This window comes from Sinocyclocheilus anshuiensis, unplaced genomic scaffold (genome assembly GCF_001515605.1).
Source record: "Sinocyclocheilus anshuiensis isolate Anshui unplaced genomic scaffold, SAMN03320099.WGS_v1.1 scaffold627, whole genome shotgun sequence".
NCBI classification, from domain to species: domain Eukaryota; kingdom Metazoa; phylum Chordata; class Actinopteri; order Cypriniformes; family Cyprinidae; genus Sinocyclocheilus; species Sinocyclocheilus anshuiensis.
In genome coordinates this window covers 1,987,807-2,008,352 of record NW_015549703.1, presented here as the reverse complement: position 1 = coordinate 2,008,352, position 20,546 = coordinate 1,987,807, and the positions used below count along the sequence as shown (strand labels likewise).

The following is a 20,546-nucleotide window of genomic DNA, read 5'->3' as shown; positions in this document are numbered from 1 at the left end:
AGCACCTTGGTGTGTGTTCAACGACAGGCATCTTAAAATCCAGTTAAGATACGCAAAACCCAAACATGTTACCGTTACTTACAATAAATTATCATTAAGCATACAGTATATACAATACACTGCTGATTTCCTCAATGCCTCATATGCAGTCTTTGGCCTAGCTTGCTCTGAAAATAGAGTTTGTCTTCAGCGACTTGCTATAAAATGTTTGGAATAAGAAACAACTGAGAAACAACTCACGGATTATGACATTACATATTTCCAGTTCCTGGAAATTCTTCTTTCCCTTGCGGCCTTTAAGACTATATTGGGCCCATAGAGCATTCGTCCCGAGCAACTCTTCTGACCAACTCCCCAGGCGTGTTGCCTCCCGTGAGGCTCAGCCAATCAATCTGAAAATAAAAGTAATGCTATATTATGCTGCACAGCAATAACTAACAGCAATATCTGAACCAAGAAAAATAAAACTGTGTGCATAATTATATAAAATAATATGGAAAACACAGGGTTGTTTTGGTGTTTGGTTTGTTGTGCTGTGCTTAGCCCACTACACCACTCCACCTCACCAAAGACCACACACAGCTGGAGTTACAACAATGCATATGACACCGTGTTCCAAGTGCAAACTCTTACAACCTTGAAGTACTAACCACTCTCTTTTTGTAGGCTGGATCCTTCAACATGGTGCACAAATCTTCCAGTTCCGTTGGTGTGTTACAGGGCTTTTCGAGAATTTCTCATCTTTCGGGTGGTTCAGAACACGTTAGTCCTGAGAAGGCGTTCAATATTTTGGAGTCTCTCATCGACTTGATTGAGACGAAGGATATTTACATACAATAAATTATAGTGCTCGGAGTCATTTTCTCACACCAAACTTTATTTTTGTATTCTTTTTCATGAGGTCCTACAAGTCATCGAGCTGTAAACAATGCAGAGAAAAATGGTGAAAAAAATAATTGGGTTAATAATGTATATATTACATATTAAATAACATCAAATAAAATAAATGCTTTACATTCTTGTTGGGGAGATTTTTCATTTCTCAAGCAATTCTTCTGTCAAATTCCTCAACTTAACTAAAAGAAAAAATAAATGCTGTTGTCAGAAATGTTGTGTAACCCAAAAATCCAACAGTTTTTGTACAAACAAAAATTTAAAACATACCTTGAGTGATAAGTGGGGCCCTGGAGGAACATCTCTTCAGCCTCCTGCCAAGACAAGCCCTGCAGCTCGCAAAGGCCATGAATGATGGCCTGTACAAATAAACCAATTAATAAAATAAAACATGCACACACTGCAAATATTACCTTCATGCTGGACCGATCTATTGAAATGTGCCTGCAGATGCGTTTGCACTTTTGCCAACCGTGTTGGTTGGAAAACTGAGGCATCACAAAATGGACAGTGGAAATGACTGCAGCATTTGGTGCACTGTATTAGTTCTGGCAGAGACCCCCCTTTTTGAATTGTAATATCCATCTGGGAAAAAATACACAAGTCACACGCAAATTATTTAGACAACCCAACAGAGCTCATATTGTCAATTCTACGCAGATTACTTGATATTTTGATGAAAATAAACTCAAGGCCGCATTTTATTCCAAAGATCTTATTTGTAATTATTACAGAACTTATTTCTAATTGTTACACTGTTATTGTGTTACTGTTATTGTCTGTGGTAGCACTTTGAGATTTGTAAAGTACAATAAAAAGAACGTGCAATATTATTTTTCTTACACATACTACTACTACTAATAGTAAATGTAGTAGTAATATTAGTATGAAATAATAGTAATTAATACAGTAATACGTACAGTAGACATACATAGTACTAAAATATGTTACAAATAATAATTGGTTTTGTTGAGGAAACCGCTGCCCATTTGTTTTTTGATTGTGGTGTTACCAACAAATTATGGGTTGACTTAAGCACCTATGTTTCTAACCTTACAAATGTGTCCCATACCTTCGTCCTCAAAGATGTTATCTTTTATTATGAAAATCCAAAGCTATTATCTGCTGAATATGTGGTTAATTTTCTTATATTGAATACAAAATTATTCATTCATAAGCAAAAATGGCTTGAATTGGACTCTCGTTTCATCTCTTAGACTTACAAATAACAAAACGAGTGCCAAATTTTTGATGTATTATGACAACTTCTCTAAAAAAATAAGTTTATTTTTGCACTTTTATTTAGGCTATCAATAATAGGCTACTATAATTTGACATATGCAAATCCAGAATATGTGTTTTCTGTTCTTATTTTTATGATTGCTTTTTGTTGGAGAGCCAAATGGGAGGAGCTGGAGCTCTAGCTCCCCCTCGCTGGATGTAATGGGTGGAGCTAGACACCCAACCACTCCCTAACCCTACCCCTTACCCTATCGCTAAACATAACTCCACCCATTCGTTCACACAGAGTTGGAGCTGGACATCCAGAGAGGGGGAGCTGGAGGTCATTTGGCTCTGCAGTGAGCAGTACTTGGATGTCATTGTCCCCCATTCTAAATGTATTTAAATTAGGGGTGGAGCCTTCACACCACCTTTATACATATAAGAAATATCTTCCTCTTGTTGGCCAGTGGAAAAAATGTTTTCGTTTATTGTTAACATGAGCATGGTGGCATTTGCCATAGTAAATGTGCCTGTTTCTATTGCCACTATTCTGATGAATATGTTTTTTGTCTACTGTATGATTTTTTCTCAGAAAGGACCAGTCAACAGCATAAAACCGCTGCTTAATGTTTTACTGTGGTCACTTATTGGATGCAATCTTATTCTTAACATTTTAAACCTTTTGTTTGTTTTTTTCGACTTTGTTGATCCAGCTCCATGGATTCACATTCTTTTAGCAGCCGGTATTCTCTTTGCCATGTGGACTGGTTTCACTTGTCTCCCTTGCTCTGAATGTGTGTCACTACTTCCAAATTGTTCCTGTACGGCGGCCTTTTTTGATCTGGATGAAGAAGCACATCAGACTCTTTGTGTACTTGGCATTATTTGTAGACAGACTCTTCTTTCTGTCTGAATTCCTTGTACGCGTTATCTGGGAAGTTTCTGCAATGAACTTGAATTCAACCAGAGGTCATGTGAACATCACCAGTGAAACAACAGATTTAGGAATCTACATATTATCACACATAGACTTTTGGATTAGATGTTGCTATTTTTTGCTTTGTCTGGGCATTATGCTGGCATCAAGCAGTGTTGTCTACTTGTGGAATCACATAAAGAGAATGGAGGAGAACGCCAGCTCTTTCTCTGCTCTTCGTAAAAAGCAGCAGATGAAAGTGACAATCTTGGGCATTATACAGGGTGTCCTCTTCTTTCTCGCTTCAGGGTGGCTCATGACAGAAGAGTTCTTTGCGTATTTTGCTGTTTTTATGGATCAGGACGCCCATTTGATTTGCACTGTCATGGCACTGTACTCTCTTGTAACAACCATCCTTTTAGGTGTTGGTCAGGCAAACTTCTACCTAATGGCTAAAAATATTGGCAGAAAACTACAAACCCTGAAATGTCCTCTTCCCTAATCAGTCCGTTTAGGTGATGTCGCTTCTGCGAGCACTTTTTTATAGTCTTGATTTAAAGGGAAGCATTGTTGGGACAGCACTCAAACTAAATCAGTCTAAAAATGTTTTGAAGTGTAGGTGGATGTTAAATGTTTTCATGCGCATGAAGTAATTTATAGTTCAAAAACTTTTTTTTTTCTAAAGCCAGAGTAAATACTGAAAATAGCTTGTGGTTGAAAATTGTTCCTTTTAGGTTAGAACTGTTCACCCAAAAATGAAAATTCTGTCATTAATTACTCACCCTCATGTCGTTCCAGTCCAAACTCGTGAGACCTTCGTTCATACTACCACGATCAACGCACAAAAACATAGCAAGGACATCGGTAATATAGTCCATGTGACATCAGGGGTTCATCTGTAATTTTATGAAGCTACGAGAATACTTTTTGTGCGCAAAGATAATAATAATAACATAATTTATTCAGCAGTTCTTCTCCCTGAGTTACCGTCTTCCGCCATTTTGGAGAGTACCCCAGAACGTACTCAACTGTAATCAGCGTTGTTTATGTTCAGTAGACAGCGCGCACATGCTGAATGTAAACAGCGCTCATTACGTTGATTTACATTCTGGGGTACTCTCCAAAATGGTGGAAGACGGTAACTCGGGGAGAATAAATTATGTTATAGGGCTGGGCAAAAAAATCGAATGCATTTTCATGTGAAACTCATCAGTAAAGCCGCTTCTGGTGATTAGTAGTAAATCTCCAGCACGTGCTTTCAGATGGAGCAGCATTTACTACACAGAGCCGTAGATCACTGACAAGCTACACAAAATCGCAGGCGATTTTCATTTTTGGGTGAACTATCCCTTTAATATTATGAAACATAAGTTGCAGGAATTTGCATGGATCATTGTACCCTCAAAGAAATGTGTTGACATTTGCAAACCAGCGTATATATATATATATATATATATATATATATATATATACACACACACACACACACACTTTTTATGTTAAGTAGGCTAATACAAGTTTTCATATGAAAGAAGAAAATATTTATGTATTTATTTGTTTGTTTTTGTTCTAATCTTTAGTATTGTTTCATGTGTTATGTGACTTTTTGCACTCTTTTAGAAATATATGTGCATAAATTATTCTCAAAAATGAGATAATTACTTATTGGTGACGTACCCTTGTTTATTACATCCGAGATGAAATGTCACATCCAAGATGATATCATCGCGCTAATCAGGATCTGGCCTATTCGGTTCTTCGAACGCACATGTTGTAGATTATTAGATTAGCTGGATTGAGTTATCTGAGATAATTGCGCGTTCATGGGTTGGTTTGAAAGGGGCTATGTATCGATACTCGAAACCATGATCAGCAATGCAGCGATTGGCTGGCGGCAAGACAGCAACGTAATGACATCATATAATTAAAAAAGACACCTGACGAAAAACTTGACAAATTTTTGGACTTTTATAAGGAAACAGCCAAGCGAACAAAACTACGTAAATGATATAATAAATAAATGAAATGTGCACTGTTTTATTTTATTTAAATTTTTTACATGATTCCCAATTATTTATATTCAAGCCACTCCCATAATAGACTCTACATTATCTGTATAGCATGTGTGTAAGACTCGAATACAATTATGAAGTAATAATTTTATGATGAATAAATCTTTCAGTGAGTAAAACTGGCGGTGTCTATAGTATTAAAGACTACATAACATTGTACATTGCTGTCATAGCAACAAGTCCGTACAGTCACAAAAACGAACAGGGTGCATTGCTCCATCAAGCCACTCCCATAATAGCTGTCATCACTTAAATTAATGCACGACTCTACATTATCTGTATAGCATGTGTGTAAGACTCGAATACAATAATGAAGTAATAATTTTATGATGAATAAATCGTTCAGTGAGTAAAACTGGCGGTGTCTATAGTGTTAAAGACTACATAACATTATTATATTATTTTTAAATTAATTTTTAAATGATTATTATTTTAAATCATTGTCCCTGGATTAGTAGGGTACTCTTGTAATAAAGTAGCGGTGCTGCTCCGGAGCAGATTTAAGTTTACGGACTTGTTGCTATGACAGCAACTCCAGGATGAGCTTCGAAGAACCAAACAATCCAAGATCATGCCAAGTCATCAACAATCAAATCCAGCAGAGTTAGCGACGTACGAAGAATGGGCCCCAGCTCTCAGGAAATCCCTCCGTCTTTTTATTTCACATCACAGTCTATTAATCAAAAGCATACCATATGTGCAATGTGCATACTGTAGGTAATATGTAAGTATATTTTCACCTGACCGATCAAAACTTTGCCACAAATATGCCAAATATCTCATGGCATGTGACGTACCCTTGTTGTTTCAGCTCTTAATTCAGTTGTTCTAGTCCCACCTGGTGGACTGAATGCATATTACAACCAATTTATGTTCAGAGCAGCTGAAGCGTTCAAACAAGTGCTTTCCTGCGTTTCAAGCCTATACAAGCACTGAGCAAGAAGAAAACAAAACAAACATTGAGAGCAGCTCTCAGGTAAACCCTCCGTCTTTAGCCACCCTGAAAGAAAAATGTTAGAGATCCAGGGCTGGGACATCACCAGGACCTGCAGAGCACAAATCTGGTTTATGTTAGAAATCATAAAGTATGCTATCATTAATCAATAGTATGTGTGCATTGGAAATATGTAAGGATATTTTCACCTGAAGTTAAAAACTTTGCCACAAATATGCCAAATGCTTGAATATATATATATATATAAAATAAATAAATGACAAATAGTCTGCTGGTTGTCAACAACAAACGACGAAAACGACCAATGGCTAAATGTCTGGATAAGTAAATATTTAAAGAAAAGAAAAGTGAAACTAAAGATCAAACGACAACTAAAGATGGTAAATAAAATATAGTTGATTATTTATAGCTATGTATAGTATAAAAATGTTTTTGATAAATATTAGAATAAAAAACTATATTAACTATTTTAATGTAGGTATTTGTAGCTGCGTCCAATAAAAGTAACCAACAGGGTACATAAACACTCACTGGCGCCGCGCACGCCCTCTCTCTCTCTCTCTCTCTCTCTCTCTCTCTCTCTCTCTCTCTCTCTCTCTCACTCTCTCTCTCTCTCTCTCTCGCGCGCTCTCTGTTCTCCGGTTGCGGCCGCTCTTCGGTGGTGTGAAAGAAAATCGGACGGGATCAGTCGATATCTGCTCATAAAACTGACAAATCAGTATTTTTATCACTTGCAGGATTATATCTATGGATCGTTTATTGATGGTCGTCTATTTTTGGACTGCGATTTTTGTTTTGTTGAAATGAGCGGCTGTTAAAGGTGAGATGATGACGTTATTTTTCCAATTCTGCCGTTATTTTCATAACATTACGCTTATCGCTTGAGCGAAAAATACTTGTAGTCTTTCCGTTTACAAATATTTTAAGTTGTTCACTAGGTTTCTAATATGACTAGACAGGTCATCTTAAATTACGGTTGTTATTGATAAAGTTAAGAGGATATCAAAAACATTATTAAGCTTTTCATAGTCATATTTGTTATAATAGTTGGCGTGTCTTTTAACAGATCTGTCGCTCGAGTCATAGTTTCAAGTGATGTTATAAGCTCTGGATCTGAGGCTATATCCATCAGTCCCAGGACGGGGGATAGGGAATGAGTCCATCTCATATCCACACAGCAAATCAAAACTAATTAAATCCAGATTTCATTCTCTGCTTTGAGTGGAAATATGGACTGCAGCGGTGTTGCACTAGGTTTGGATGTGGATAATAGTTTTGGACAGATGATTTGGCAGAACCTTCCAACCATGGTCCATCTGGATCTCCTGTCCTCTAAAAGTTCTCCTCAGTTCCCGGAGATGCTGCTATCGCCTTTGTTCCAGGATTCACATTCCAAAGCCTTTCTGCTGTCAAGCCCAGAGCCACTACTCACCCTCCTCTCCTTGAACAGAAACTCACCGGGTACTCCTGCAGGTGCTCCACAAATGTGTTTCATGCCCACACTTGAAGACAATGGACAAGACGTGGTAGAGCCCAGTCACAACCTCACACGACATGGTTGGTCTACTAGAGATTGCCAAGTTGGCACCAAATCACTTTCCTTAGAGCAAGCACCACATTGCAGCAGGAAGAACAATGCTTTAAACCAAACATTGGTTAGCACTATGGAGGAACTGAAGGAAGGGCTGATGATTCAGTCATTGTGGCATCTCTCCCAGCATGTTTTGTTGGCAAATCGAGCCAGTCATTTACAACAGAGGGTTTTGGCGATGCTTGGTGAACATGCTTCTAGACACTGTAGCCACCAACTGGATGGTTTGAAGAAGAAACTTCTTGAAGCACGCCATTCCCCCAAGTTGACATCAGAGCCTCTTTTTGAGACTTTTAATGCTGTAGAGATGCAAGAGGTAGAGAAGGCTCTTATAAGAAACCTCCAGTACCCTGAAGCACATGGGCAACCTCTGAAATCCAGAGATTTGCAGAATTTAGCACACAATGGTCATGCTGTTCTGCATGGTGTGCTGGAGGCTCTGGACTCAGATGCCACCGTAAGCAGCTCAGATGAGGAGTGGGACCATGAAGACGCCGAAGGGACCTCAGTGGAATCACAGTGAGTATAATGTGATGTTGAATAGTATTCTTATTAATGTTGACCTTCTAATCAAGACACATGGAAAGAAATAGGCTAGACCTTAATGGAAGACATTAACAGAATGCCAAAAATGAAAACTTTAGAATTATTAAATGTGGTTAACCTCATGTCATGCTAAACCTCTATGCTTTTGTTTTTTTTGGTAGAATACACTAGGGAAAATGTTCATCTTCACAGCTCAGTTCATATTGAAATAAATAACAGCTCATAGGACAAAAAGTACCACAAAAATGGAAGTCTTCAGAATCCATAAGATATATTGCAGCCAAACCTTAGAATTGATCGTATGACTATGCAAGTCACAATGCTTGGTGGTTATAAACAAAACATACAATGCTCAGTCTCTAACTTCAAAATAAATACAAAAAATAACATTGGGTGAGATCTTGAAATAGGTGAATTGAAGGGTAGAATTAATCTTGACCTAGAAGTTGCCAGGCAGTAAAGAACTTTTAATGACAGGCTGGTTGTTAGTCTTTGGCAAGAAGAGAGGGAGTGTAACAACAAGTTTGGGAAAACAAGCAGCCCATAGAAGATGGAGGAGAGGAAGCATTTGGCTCTGGCAGTGTTATATGTTTCTTTAGGATCTATGCACACAGAAACAGAGGCACTGTTCAGTACACAGCTGTTGAGAAATTGTCACCATATTTCTCCCCCATGTTGAAGATTTTTATCTAGTATGTTCATGTGCGGCTGGCTCTTCCTCCGATCCTGTTTCTGTGCAGCCACACTGAAACAGACAGCTGCACTCTCCTTTCCCTGGGATGAGTAAATAAATAGAGATCAGGCCGCCCTTCACCAGCCTGTAGATCAGAGCTTTCATGTCCCTCTCTGTGATTTGCTCGCTCACTCTGCACTTACGCTGTAAGATCGCAGCATATGTGCAGATCTAGTCTCAAGATACACATCTTTGAAGGGAATATATCTTTCAGGAAACTCTTAGTAAATGGGAGTGCTTTATTGGAGTGCTTTTTAGTAGAATAATTTAAAATCCCCATTCAATATGACTGTTATTGAGAGACTTGTCGACCAGTTCGAAGGGAGCATAATTAGCTTTTTGGGTTAAAAGGGCAGACTTGTTACTTACTTGTTCAGATGGCAATATACTGTGAAAATTCTTATTTGGGTCATATTCCAAGACGTAGACTAGAATCTGTGATTGCGAAGTACAGTAAATATCCACACCGGTGCGGTGACTGACTGCCACACATACTCTTCAGAACATTAGATTCATCCGCCTAGATCCGCGCCCACTCACAACCCACGCAAGCTAGATAATTCTGCACACAGCTGCAATTCCAGGTTTTCAAACAGAGATGGCGACAAAGAGGCAAAACTTACGGACTGCAGCTTTAAATATAATAACCCTGACATGCATACATTTAAACTGTTAAACTTTGTCTCATTGCACTCAAGTTGCCTCAAAACAACAACTGTCAATAAAAATGAATGATTTCCAATTACTTTGTTGCTGCAAATTGCTGTAAAAGTGAATGCCCTTTAGTAGCAGCCAGCTGTGGTTGTTGGCTCTGCCTCTCCTCAGGCCATGACAAAATAGTTTCAGTGACTTTTCCATATGTCCCAGCAATCTCAATTACCATCTCTCATCAGAGTTTCAAGCCGGTGGCCATTGCTTTGGATTCTGTGGATAAGCTGGATATGAGAACATTGCTGTAAGGTTTTAAATGAGTTATCTGGCTTTGGCCACAGAATTGCTTAAGGGCACTCTTTGTGGACTGAGATTAGGCTCTCAGCCAGTCAAGAGCAGCATGTTTGACGTCAGTACTTTCTTTCTTTTCACAGATGTTCACGTTTTGAAGTGGTTAAGTTGTGGTCACTTATTTTGGAAAAAACTAGAGCCCAAAGCTTGCAGAGCTTTAGTGTCTGCTTAGTTGGCTCTGGAATATATGCAATGTAATAAAGAGTTTATGTAGTGATATTATTTGGTCTGAACACCCTTGAGGCATTAAATAAAAAGCAACAAATCCATCTGTAGTCTCATATTTTCAGTTCTGGAATGATTTGGTTGCTCACTTGTTCTATGACTGCCATTTTGTTTTGTTGAAGCAGGGCTATGCACTGTGTATGTGTGAGAAGAGAGAGAGTGAAAGAAGGTAGGCTAGAGAGGTAAAATGTTTGTTTATATAGGGACCGTGAAGACTGTTGCCCCAGCAGGAGACCTCATTCTTCCCAGTGTATTTGTATGGGTTCACTGCTGCTCCACTGCTTTGTAGATATTCCTGGAATTTGCCAGTGTGTGTGTGAGAGAGTGTCTGCACTAATCTGTCTTCAGAGAGGAAGACAAACTGGTTTATATTTGTATGGTTAGGTCCTCTTCTGCAAATTTTCGGTTTAAAAATGAAACATCCTAGAATCACAGGTTAATGAGCAAGCAAACAATCAGTTTCATACACCGGTTTCCCAAACACTTTTCCATGATTGCTCCTAGAGGGAATGTACTGTAAGTCACTTTGTATAAAATCTCAGCTGAATTTCCTTTTCTAACTTTTTCTGTCCCTGTCTTTGTGGGAGGGTAGTTGTCGTGTCTGTGAGTGGAGATGGCTGAAGGACAGAGCTGAATTCTGCAGTCGCTGGACATGGCTGCAGATGAGACTGTCTGAACTGGACTCTCAGATTCAGCAGCTTGGAAAACTCAGGCAACAGATTCTTTCTAATAAGGTAAAGGAATTATACAGCATCTATAGATTAGGAGGGAAATTTGGCAGTGCTGTTAGCACTGTGGGGCAAAATTCAGAATTTAAGAATTGTCCCTCTTTCAATTCATGTGAGAATTTAAATTGAATTGGCAATGTCCAGAGGATGGTGAATTGGAAACTGAAAAAGAAATGAATGAATTGCAAATTAGTAACAGCAACACAACAGATGAATTTCATTAGTCCAAACAGTCAAAATATAAATGTTGTTACAAAACATAAACAATGACATCATAAAGTTTGACTTACTGTATTCTTGACTAATATGTGGAATAATTAAAAAAAGTAAATCTTTTAATTCTTGCATTAAGCACATCAAACTGGCCACCACATTTTTTTTTAGATAGCTTTATAAAAATACATATTGTCAACAACATTTTAATATATTGATTATGAAGTGTTTTTACCACAATTATAAAATGAATTTATTAAATAAAATGCACTTCATAAATATAGCACACGTAATGTCCCAGAATGCTCTAATTAAATTAAATATATAATTTTTTTTAAATTCAATTAAACATTGATTATTTTGTGTTTTTATGTTTTCTTGGCAACTGGCTGAAATAGTACATTTTAGTTTTTTTTAAGTATATTTATATATTTAATTTTAAGTAATGAACATGTTTTATTAAACATTTTGAAATGTAATACACACTGAAAAATGTATAATAAAATGTATTATGAAGAACCACATTTACAAAGTTATATAAATTTCTTTGACATTTCAATACATTTTAATTAGCATGAATTAAATTTATAATTGTAGTTCTGAATCTATTTGTTACTTCAGTTCAGATTAAATTCAGATTGATTCATTAAACCGGAATATTAAAAGTGTTTTCAGTTAAGTTCTCAGTGGCACCTTGAGTGTTTTTAGATGCAAGCAATTTTTAATTTTTTAAATATGTATCCCTAACATGTCCTCCAGGGTCATGTGATTTTGGCGGAGTCTCAGCCCCTGACGGACAGGCAGATTCAACACACCTTGTGGACAGAGACTATGGATCTTTCATTTACAGCTGGGAACATGCAAGATTTGCACTCTGATCTGGATATGGAACCCAGCAGCCCTACACGCCTTTTGAGGAACATTGAGAGACAGGTGAATCTAAAACCACAGGCATATAGACAAAAGCATAGAAAGACAAGATAAAAATGACAGCTGAAAATGTAATTTGTTCATTTAAAACTGATTAAATCAACCCCACTCAGTTCATGTTTGTGTGTGTTTAGAGTGCCCAGCTGACTCAGATAGTAAACAGCTTGATGCCGTCTTTGTGTGCCTCTCCTTCCTCATCACCTATGTCTAAAGGACCCTGCAATCTCTGGAGAGGTCAACAGAAAACAGCTTACAGCGGGTGAGAGGCAAACAAGCACCTACAATATCTCACAGGGTCATTCATCAAAAATGTCCAAAAATAGAAATTGGAATTAATTTATGTTATTGAAGCACTGGTTGCTAGATTTTTAATTGTTCAAGAAAGTATGTAGATTGTTAGAAGGACATTCACATTAGAAAAACACTTTTTTGTCACGCTTTTTGCTTTTGACGCAGTATAGATCATTTTATTTAGTCATACGTAAGCTCCAGAGACACCTGAGGGGAAGCAGTGTGTCTTGATTTCATTCATGTGAATGTCAGGATGAATCATTCAGCCCAGTGAAAAACTGAAAGCACTGAAGAATTAGAAAGAAGGAAGATGAAAGAGTCTGAGTGGAGAAGAGAACCAATGAAACTTGCTCTCTTTATTTGTCATATGATCAGATTTTTGAAGATTTTATCCCTACTTTTGCAGCCAAGTGACACACATGGGTGTCTTTGTTCCCAGTGGACCGCAGTGTTTGCACAAGACCAGGCAGAAGAGGAAGCGAACATGTCACAGACGACAGTACCTCCCTCAGGTGGACGTCAGCTATGTGTCAGCCCGGACTCGACCCCTTCTGACCTATCACAAGCCTAGACTTTTCGTCATGGATCCATTGTCTCATAGAGAACAGGTTGGCATGTTAAAGCCAAATTCTTCAAGTGTCAACTTTTAATGAGTTGGCATGGCATAGCATACAGTACTGTTCAAAGGTTTGGGGTTGGTATGATTTATGTTTCTGAAAGAAGTCTCTAATGTTTACCAAGGCTGCACTTCTTTGCTCAAGTAACAGTAAAAACAGTAATATTGTGGAATATTAATATTATCAGAATTTGTTGATGAATAGAAAGTTCAAAAACAACATTTAGCAAGCAAGTTCAATCAATTTAGTACATCCTTGCTGAAAGTATTAATTTCCTTGCTGACATAACAGCTTTAAAGTGATTGAGTAAAAAAGGCAAAACACAGTTGTATGTGATAATGCCTGAACAAGTGGGAATTGTACTGCTGTGTGCTGTGTCCAACATTTACACTAAGTATATGTGAGTGTGTTTTCCCAACAGTGGAGCTCAGAAAGAAAGAACTAGCTTTTGTTCTGTCCTTTCCCTTGGTAACTGCTAAAGTGCAGTGCTCAGGCCAGCTGCACTTTCATAAATGATGATAATCTTATAATTGCTGTGTCCTCTATGGGCTGCCTGGACCTGTAACTCAGATACTGTATACTTTAGTCTGAACCTAGAAGCAGCAGGATGAAGATGCATTTTCCAAATGGAATGCAATTAGAAGCAATTGGGGGGGAAAAAACAACAACAACTTTAAATAGTTGAAAGAAACGTTTCAACCAAGAAAGAAAAAAAAAAGATCATAATTTATCTAAGATTTTTTTTTAAAAACTGCTCTTCTGCATAAAGAACTAGCTTTTGTTCTGTCCTTTCCCTTGGTAACTGCTAAAGTGCAGTGCTCAGGCCAGCTGCACTTTCATAAATGATGATAATCTTATAATTGCTGTGTCCTCTATGGGCTGCCTGGACCTGTAACTCAGATACTGTATACTTTAGTCTGAACCTAGAAGCAGCAGGATGAAGATGCATTTTCCAAATGGAATGCAATTAGAAGCAATTGGGGGGGAAAAAACAACAACAACTTTAAATAGTTTAAAGAAACGTTTCAACCAAGAAAGAAAAAAAAAAGATCATAATTTATCTAAGATTTTTTTTAAAAAACTGCTCTTCTGCATTCGATGATATGTGGTTCAGTGATTCAGGGAGCATATTTTGAATATAGGACTGTTAAGCTTAAAAAATGACAAGAAGATACAATAAAATGGGTTAAGCAATATAACAGGACATTAGAAATTTGCCTTGATTTTGCATATTTGGATTGATTTTGCTGATGAGGTAAATTTAAGAACCATTGTAAACCAAGTCAATTCAATATTATAGTGATTATTTCATTTACTGAAAAATAGTGTGGAAAATGTTATCATATTGAATCTTATTAGTAAAAACAGTTGTTTGTAGCCTAGCAAAATAAATCAAACCAGTTTGGAACAACATGAGGGTGAGTAAATTGACAGAATAGTACAGAGTACAGAACTGGTCCTTTAATAAAGCAGTTATTTGTGTGTGTGCCAGCCCTCTTCACATTGCACCATGACTCACACTATGCTCTGAGTCTGTTTTCTAGCTGGTGCCTGGTGCACTTCCTTTAACCTTGTTTATGATTCTTATAGCTGTCTGGTTTTGGCTGCCATGATTTTCCTTTTCATGCATTGCTTATGTCGTAATGGTTCCCCAGAGCACTATGTGTCATAGATTTGGCCTTTATTAACTTGGTTGTTTACGTCCACCACTTTTTATTTGTTTTAATGCTCAGTTGGACAAATCAAATCTGTATTCTAGATGCAGATCAGGCCTTTAGCATCAGAAAAAGACATTTGTTTAGTAATAATGCTTTGCAAGATTTGTGTTCTTCCCATTTGCCCATAACTTCTCAAAGCCTCCCTGTTTTGGTTACATGCACTACTTCTTTCTCTCTCTCCACAGGTCCTGGAGTCGTCCCCTTCTCTTTGTCCCAATTGTGCATTCTGTGATCCTGCATCTGTGTACACAGATCCTGCATTTTTCCACAGAAAAGACAGAACAGATGGCAAAGTGCATCCTGTTCTATCACTTTCCTCAGGTAGAGAGAGATGAATGCATTTTGTTTAAAATTCTCCGTCCACCATGTTGGATGGATATTTTTTCATTGAGCATGTCGCAATGCTTTGTAGATTACCTTCTTCTCATATGTAGGCAGCTCACTAGGTTTTGGAGAAGATTTTATTTAAGCAGTAGAAAAGTGTTCATACTCTTGCTGAGGTAAATGGATGTTATGATTTTAATGGTTAATACTACAGCAATCCATTAATCACTCATCTATTTCACTGCATTAGGCTGTCATTTCAGTTCAGTCAGAATAAATTGTCTCATATCAGACAGTTACTCCATCAGCATGCCAAAACTGCCGTTCCTGCTGTTTTACTGATTTGTGTAGCAGCAGGAATGTGGAGTAGGCATATCAAATTAGCCTTGGTTGTCATCTGTATGAAACCTCAGCATTGAGTTCATACTTTAATATGACTCAAATGCAACATCCAGACATTTTTGTTTTGAACAAAATGTTTTGACATTTTGACAAGGTATTTATAACCATAGCCTTATATCACCACAGTGAACTGTTGTTTTTCTTTTGTTTGTGTTATATAAGTGAGGTTTGTCTTTGTCTGTTCTATTAATCAGAAACTCCATCATCCTTCCATCTGCAAAATTCTCTCTTTGAGGAAAGTTTGCTTCCGCGATCTCTCCTCCTGGAAACTGAGCGCACCAGTCCCCATCACTGTCTTCGCTCCAGAGACAGAGTCTCCCGGTCTTTATTCCGTAAGTCATCTCATGGCGTTTGTGTGTGATGCATGAACACGTACTGAAAACACAGCTGACAACACAGCACACAGCAGTAAAAGTCCCACTAGTTTAGACATTCTCACATAGGCTACAGCTGTGTTTTGCAAATACACAAAATAATGTTATTTTTTGCAACATCATATGACCCCTTTAAGCACTTTAAAGCTGTTATGTCAGCAATCATTTGTGAGACTGTAGTATGTGTACACTATTGTTCAAAAGTGTGGGGTCCATAATTTTTTTTAAAAGAAGGAAATTAATGCTTTCAGCAAGGATGTACTAAATTGATTCAACTTTCTTGTTAAATGTTGTTTTTTGAACTTTCTATTCATCAACAAATCCTGAAAAAAAAGGATTGTTTCCACAAAAATATTAAGCGGCCCAACTATTGTCAACAATAATTATGATTTCTGAAGGATCATGAGAAGATTAGAGTAACGGCTGCTTCAATTTCAGCTTGCATCACAGGAATAAATGAAATTTTAAAACACATTAACAGAGAAAATAGTTATTTTAAATTGTAATAATATTCCACAATATTACTGTTTTTACTGTTACTTGAGAAAAGAAATGCAGCCTTGGTAAACATTAGAAACTTCTTTCAAAAACATAAATCATACCAACCCCAAACCTTTGAATCGTACTGTATGCTATGCCGACTCACTCTTCTCTGCTCTGCTGGTTATTGTTTGTCTAGGGGGGCTAATGATCCTGAAACAGCAATGCTATTCTTAACAGAGAGAGATTGTCAGGGCGAGTGAGTGATTGCACTGGAATGGAAGCGTGTACCGGTTTCTAAATTAAAAACACACCTCATGCTGTTTAGTTGATTTTCTGTCAGCGCTTTGCAGCACCCCTGGAGTAAGTGAACGAACTACAAAAAATAACTACAAAAGCACTGAATGGAAAACGAATGCCAGGAATGTTTTCTTCGCAATCACCTCATGCTCCCTCTATTCCTGTTTTCATTACATCACCTGGATGTGTATGATCTTTAAATGTCAGTTCTTCTGGAGTCCAGTGTGTGGATCGTGTGTAGGCTGCTGGGTGGGTTTAGTCATAGTCTTGTGGTGTATTGTGTGTGGTTATCTCTGTGGCTCAGGCGGTCTATCCACAGTCCTGCAGCTTCCAGACCATGAGTGGAGATCAACACAGACTCACAAATCCAGCCTGAAGGCACTGCACACACCTACACACACTCAGACACACACACTAGTGACCTTTCAGTGGGGTCAGATTAATTATAGGCTAAATATATTGTAGTCTTACAGCCCCCTTAGGATTTCCATCTCCTCTTTTTATTAATATTGTTAATACAGTTTCACAAAAAAGTGCTAAGTCCATGCACAAAAAAAACCTAAAAAATAAATATTTTTTTTGAAAAATCCATATAAAAATTAATATGTATGGCTTTATAAATTTTCTTTATGCTAATTAAAATTTCTTATTTCTTGTGTTTGATTTTGGGGTAAAATATAACCTGGATGTAAAATATAACTTTTATGCACTTTATGCAAAATATCATTTATTTTTTGAATGTGATCTTGAATGAATATTCTTTGTGTTCTTATCAATATACCTGTTCTGATAAGTAGGAATATGTCTTTATGTTCTATAATTAATGATTGCAGATTGCAGTCATCAGCCAAAAAACAGGAGGCATTTGAAGAGGCACAGAAGGGAGAGCACCCCTATACGATGGGCACGCACCCGAGACCACCACAGTCAAGATTACAGGGAAGGCAAGAGGAGGCGACGCTGCTCTGAGAGGACAATGGGTATGGATGTTTAATTCCCCTTGGTGTTTGACTTATATACACCACAGATGTTTAAGGTAGTAATATGCTTTGTTTTAGACATCTCCAGTATTACATCCAAGTCTGATCTGGTCTCCCAGAGTGATGACAGTAAGGTGGAGGAATCTCCAGAGGATGTGACCGTCTCTTACTGTACCCCCACACAACAGAGAAACTCACAGGTCTGCCCTTTGACCAAACCTCTTGATAAATACTGTATATTTCAATTTGCGCTAATCCAAACATAGATCAATGTTCCTTTCCTTGAAGGGAATGTTTGTCTACTTGAAGGTTAATATTTTGAGAAAGATAATCATATACTGTCCTTTTTGTATACTGTAGTTCTCATCACGCAGGAGAAACTCAGAGAATATTTTCAGCATTGATGACATTGTCGTTCCTATGTCTCTGTTCGCATCAGTGAAAGTGGAAAGACTTCAGTATAAGAACATTTTGACACCCAGGTATTGATTGTTTTCACACTCAGCAATGACATCGGATAGACATCAGTACCTTTTTATACTGCAGGAGAGCTACAATACTGTTCAAAAGTGTGGGTTGGTACTTAAATAGGAGAGCTGATTCCTCTTTATAAATCATGTTAAACCGATTAGGAACATGCTGTGCCCCTTTATATAATTTGAAATGCATGGGTCTCAGCTTATATAGATTACTTTTCTTACCATAATTTATCTCCACTGTCTTCTTCATCTCTTCTTCCCTTCTCGTCTTCTTTTTCTTTATCTTTCCACTAAGTCAGTAATTTGTATTTTTTTCAACTTAAGAAATTTTTTTTTTGGTGTTGGTAAGATTTTTAATGTATTTTAAAAACAATTATTCTATGCTTACCAAGGCTACATTTATTTGATAAAAAATACGGTAATATTGTAAAATATTACAATTTATTTTATATTTTAATATATTTTGCGATTTATTTCTTAGATAGCAAAGCTGAATCTTTCAGAAATCATTCTAATATGCTGATATTGGGGCAAAAGAAACATTTGAAGAGTTCATTTGCAAAAAAACGATAACTCCGTTTTTAACAATTTTCAAAAATCATGTTTTTTCATTGTGCATTCCAATTAATCTCAGTCAAACTGCAGTTGTGTTATTTTGATTAGGTTAAAAAATAGCTAAAAAATACAGCTAACTAACACAATAAAAACATGCTAACATAATAAAAAAACATGATTTTTGAAAATTAAAAAAAATGGGAGTTATCTGTTTTTGCAAATAAACTCTTCATTTCTTATTATCAATGTTGTAAACGTTGTGCAAAAAATACAGCTAACTAACACAATAAAAACATGCTAACATAATAAAAAAACATGATTTTTGAAAATTAAAAAAAAATGGGAGTTATCTGTTTTTGCAAATAAACTCTTCATTTCTTATTATCAATGTTGTAAACGTTGTGATGCTTATTTTTTTTTAATACTTTTTTCAGGATTCTTCCATGAATAGAACATTCAAAAGAACAGCGTTTATTTGAAATAGAAATCTTTTGTAAATTATAAATGTCTTTACTGTCAATTTTGATCAAATGAATGCATCCTTGCTGACTAAAATGATTAATTTCTTTAAAACTATTTCTGACCCAAAACTTTTGAATGGTAGTGTATCTGAGTGCTAATATGATGTTAGTTTTACCGTTTAACTCCCTTTATATAGTTACATAGTTGAATTTGTTATGATAATTAATAATCATCTTTTGGTTTAGTTAAAAAAAAAACATTTCATTTGTGAACGATTTAATTCACTTGATTATATAAAACTAGGCTTTATATTCAAACCATTTTTGTATTAAAATGCCAGAGAAAAATAACTATATAATGATGTATATCAATACTGTGATGTAAGCTTTTGCTCCTACCGCCTACCCATAGAGTGCTTGATAGATTGTCAATGAGTCACATTTAGTAACTTGGCTGACGCATAAAGATATGGATGAATTCATTTTGATTTTTCAGTTTTTTTCCCTTTCCTGTATTCCATTGTCTTGACTCTGTCAGTTGGCGAAAGGTGGATATTTTGCCTTTATTGAAAAGAGAGGAGGATGAGCAGGACGAAGGGATGGTTGGTTTGTTTTTTTTCACATTCTTGCAGTTACAATCTCTCTGTAGGACATAAAAATGGTGAATGTCAGCAATTGCAGGGTGTTGTTGTGGAGTGATGTGCTTATCTTTCTCAGCCAGAAGCAATAGGAGACGAAGATTTCTTTCAGAGGCACCAGAATTATGAGCGTAGAGAGAAACTCCGCTGGTCCTGCTGGGATCAGGACAGAAGACACAGGATCAGGTCTGTGTGTATTTTGGTTTATTGTAAAGCTATCTTATTGCACATATATTCTTCAGTGCATATTTTCTGATTTTTTCCCCCACAGGTCATCCAGGAAAAGCTGCTCTTCTGTATCTGTGAGAGACCATCCTGCTCACTGTCACCCACCTGCACATTCTCCTGTTCCCTTCACCTGGACCTTCAGTACTTCTGAAGATTCACCAGAAGCCAGTGTGGATGAAAAAGAGGTCAAACCTTCTTAGTAGTGAACAATTAAATATTAAATCAAATTAAATCTGTCTTTCTCGCAAGCTTGTATTCATTGTTTCTCTCTTATGTAGCCAATGCAACCATGGAGGAGACGTACGTTCTCCCTGACTGATGAAGATGAGGAAACTTTGAGGCCTGATGAAGATAAGAGTTTTCTTTAACTGTACGTCCTTATTTCCTTTCCTTGTGTCTTATATCCTTCCATTTATGAGGAAAGGATGCGAGATTGAGAGGTGAGAAAGGCTCAAAGCATTTCAAATCAGAGTCATATTTCTTCACCATCCTTATCTTGTTGGAGCTTGATTCATCTGGATATTTCTAATAGATCTTAAAGGGTTAGTTCACCCAAAAATGAAAATTAGGCTGCGTTTTACTCACCCCCGAGGCATCCTAGGTGTATATGACTTTCTTCTTTCAGACGAATCCAGTCAGAGTTATATTAAAAATTGTCTTTGATCTTTCA

At 37.0% G+C, this 20,546-nt stretch overlaps 1 protein-coding gene and 1 pseudogene across 1 annotated transcript in view; both read left to right on the top strand.

The window, feature by feature from the left end:
• Positions 1–2,593: 2,593 nt before the first annotated feature.
• Positions 2,594–3,536, top strand: LOC107660655 (uncharacterized; annotated as a pseudogene).
• Positions 3,537–6,754: 3,218 nt separating this feature from the next.
• The window catches only part of LOC107660662 (KAT8 regulatory NSL complex subunit 1-like protein), a 15,275-nt gene continuing 1,483 nt past the window's right edge, over positions 6,755–20,546 (top strand). Inside the window, exons 1-15 of the mRNA XM_016450049.1 lie at positions 6,755–6,881; positions 7,128–8,171; positions 10,751–10,892; positions 11,859–12,032; positions 12,164–12,288; positions 12,727–12,928; positions 14,841–14,976; positions 15,576–15,713; positions 17,369–17,515; positions 17,594–17,715; positions 17,876–17,997; positions 19,549–19,612; positions 19,728–19,834; positions 19,920–20,061; positions 20,155–20,246. Coding sequence (XP_016305535.1) covers positions 7,291–8,171; positions 10,751–10,892; positions 11,859–12,032; positions 12,164–12,288; positions 12,727–12,928; positions 14,841–14,976; positions 15,576–15,713; positions 17,369–17,515; positions 17,594–17,715; positions 17,876–17,997; positions 19,549–19,612; positions 19,728–19,834; positions 19,920–20,061; positions 20,155–20,244 — 2,592 coding nt within the window. The 5' untranslated portion in view covers positions 6,755–6,881; positions 7,128–7,290 and the 3' untranslated portion in view covers positions 20,245–20,246. The remainder of the gene's footprint in view (positions 6,882–7,127; positions 8,172–10,750; positions 10,893–11,858; positions 12,033–12,163; positions 12,289–12,726; positions 12,929–14,840; positions 14,977–15,575; positions 15,714–17,368; positions 17,516–17,593; positions 17,716–17,875; positions 17,998–19,548; positions 19,613–19,727; positions 19,835–19,919; positions 20,062–20,154; positions 20,247–20,546) is intronic.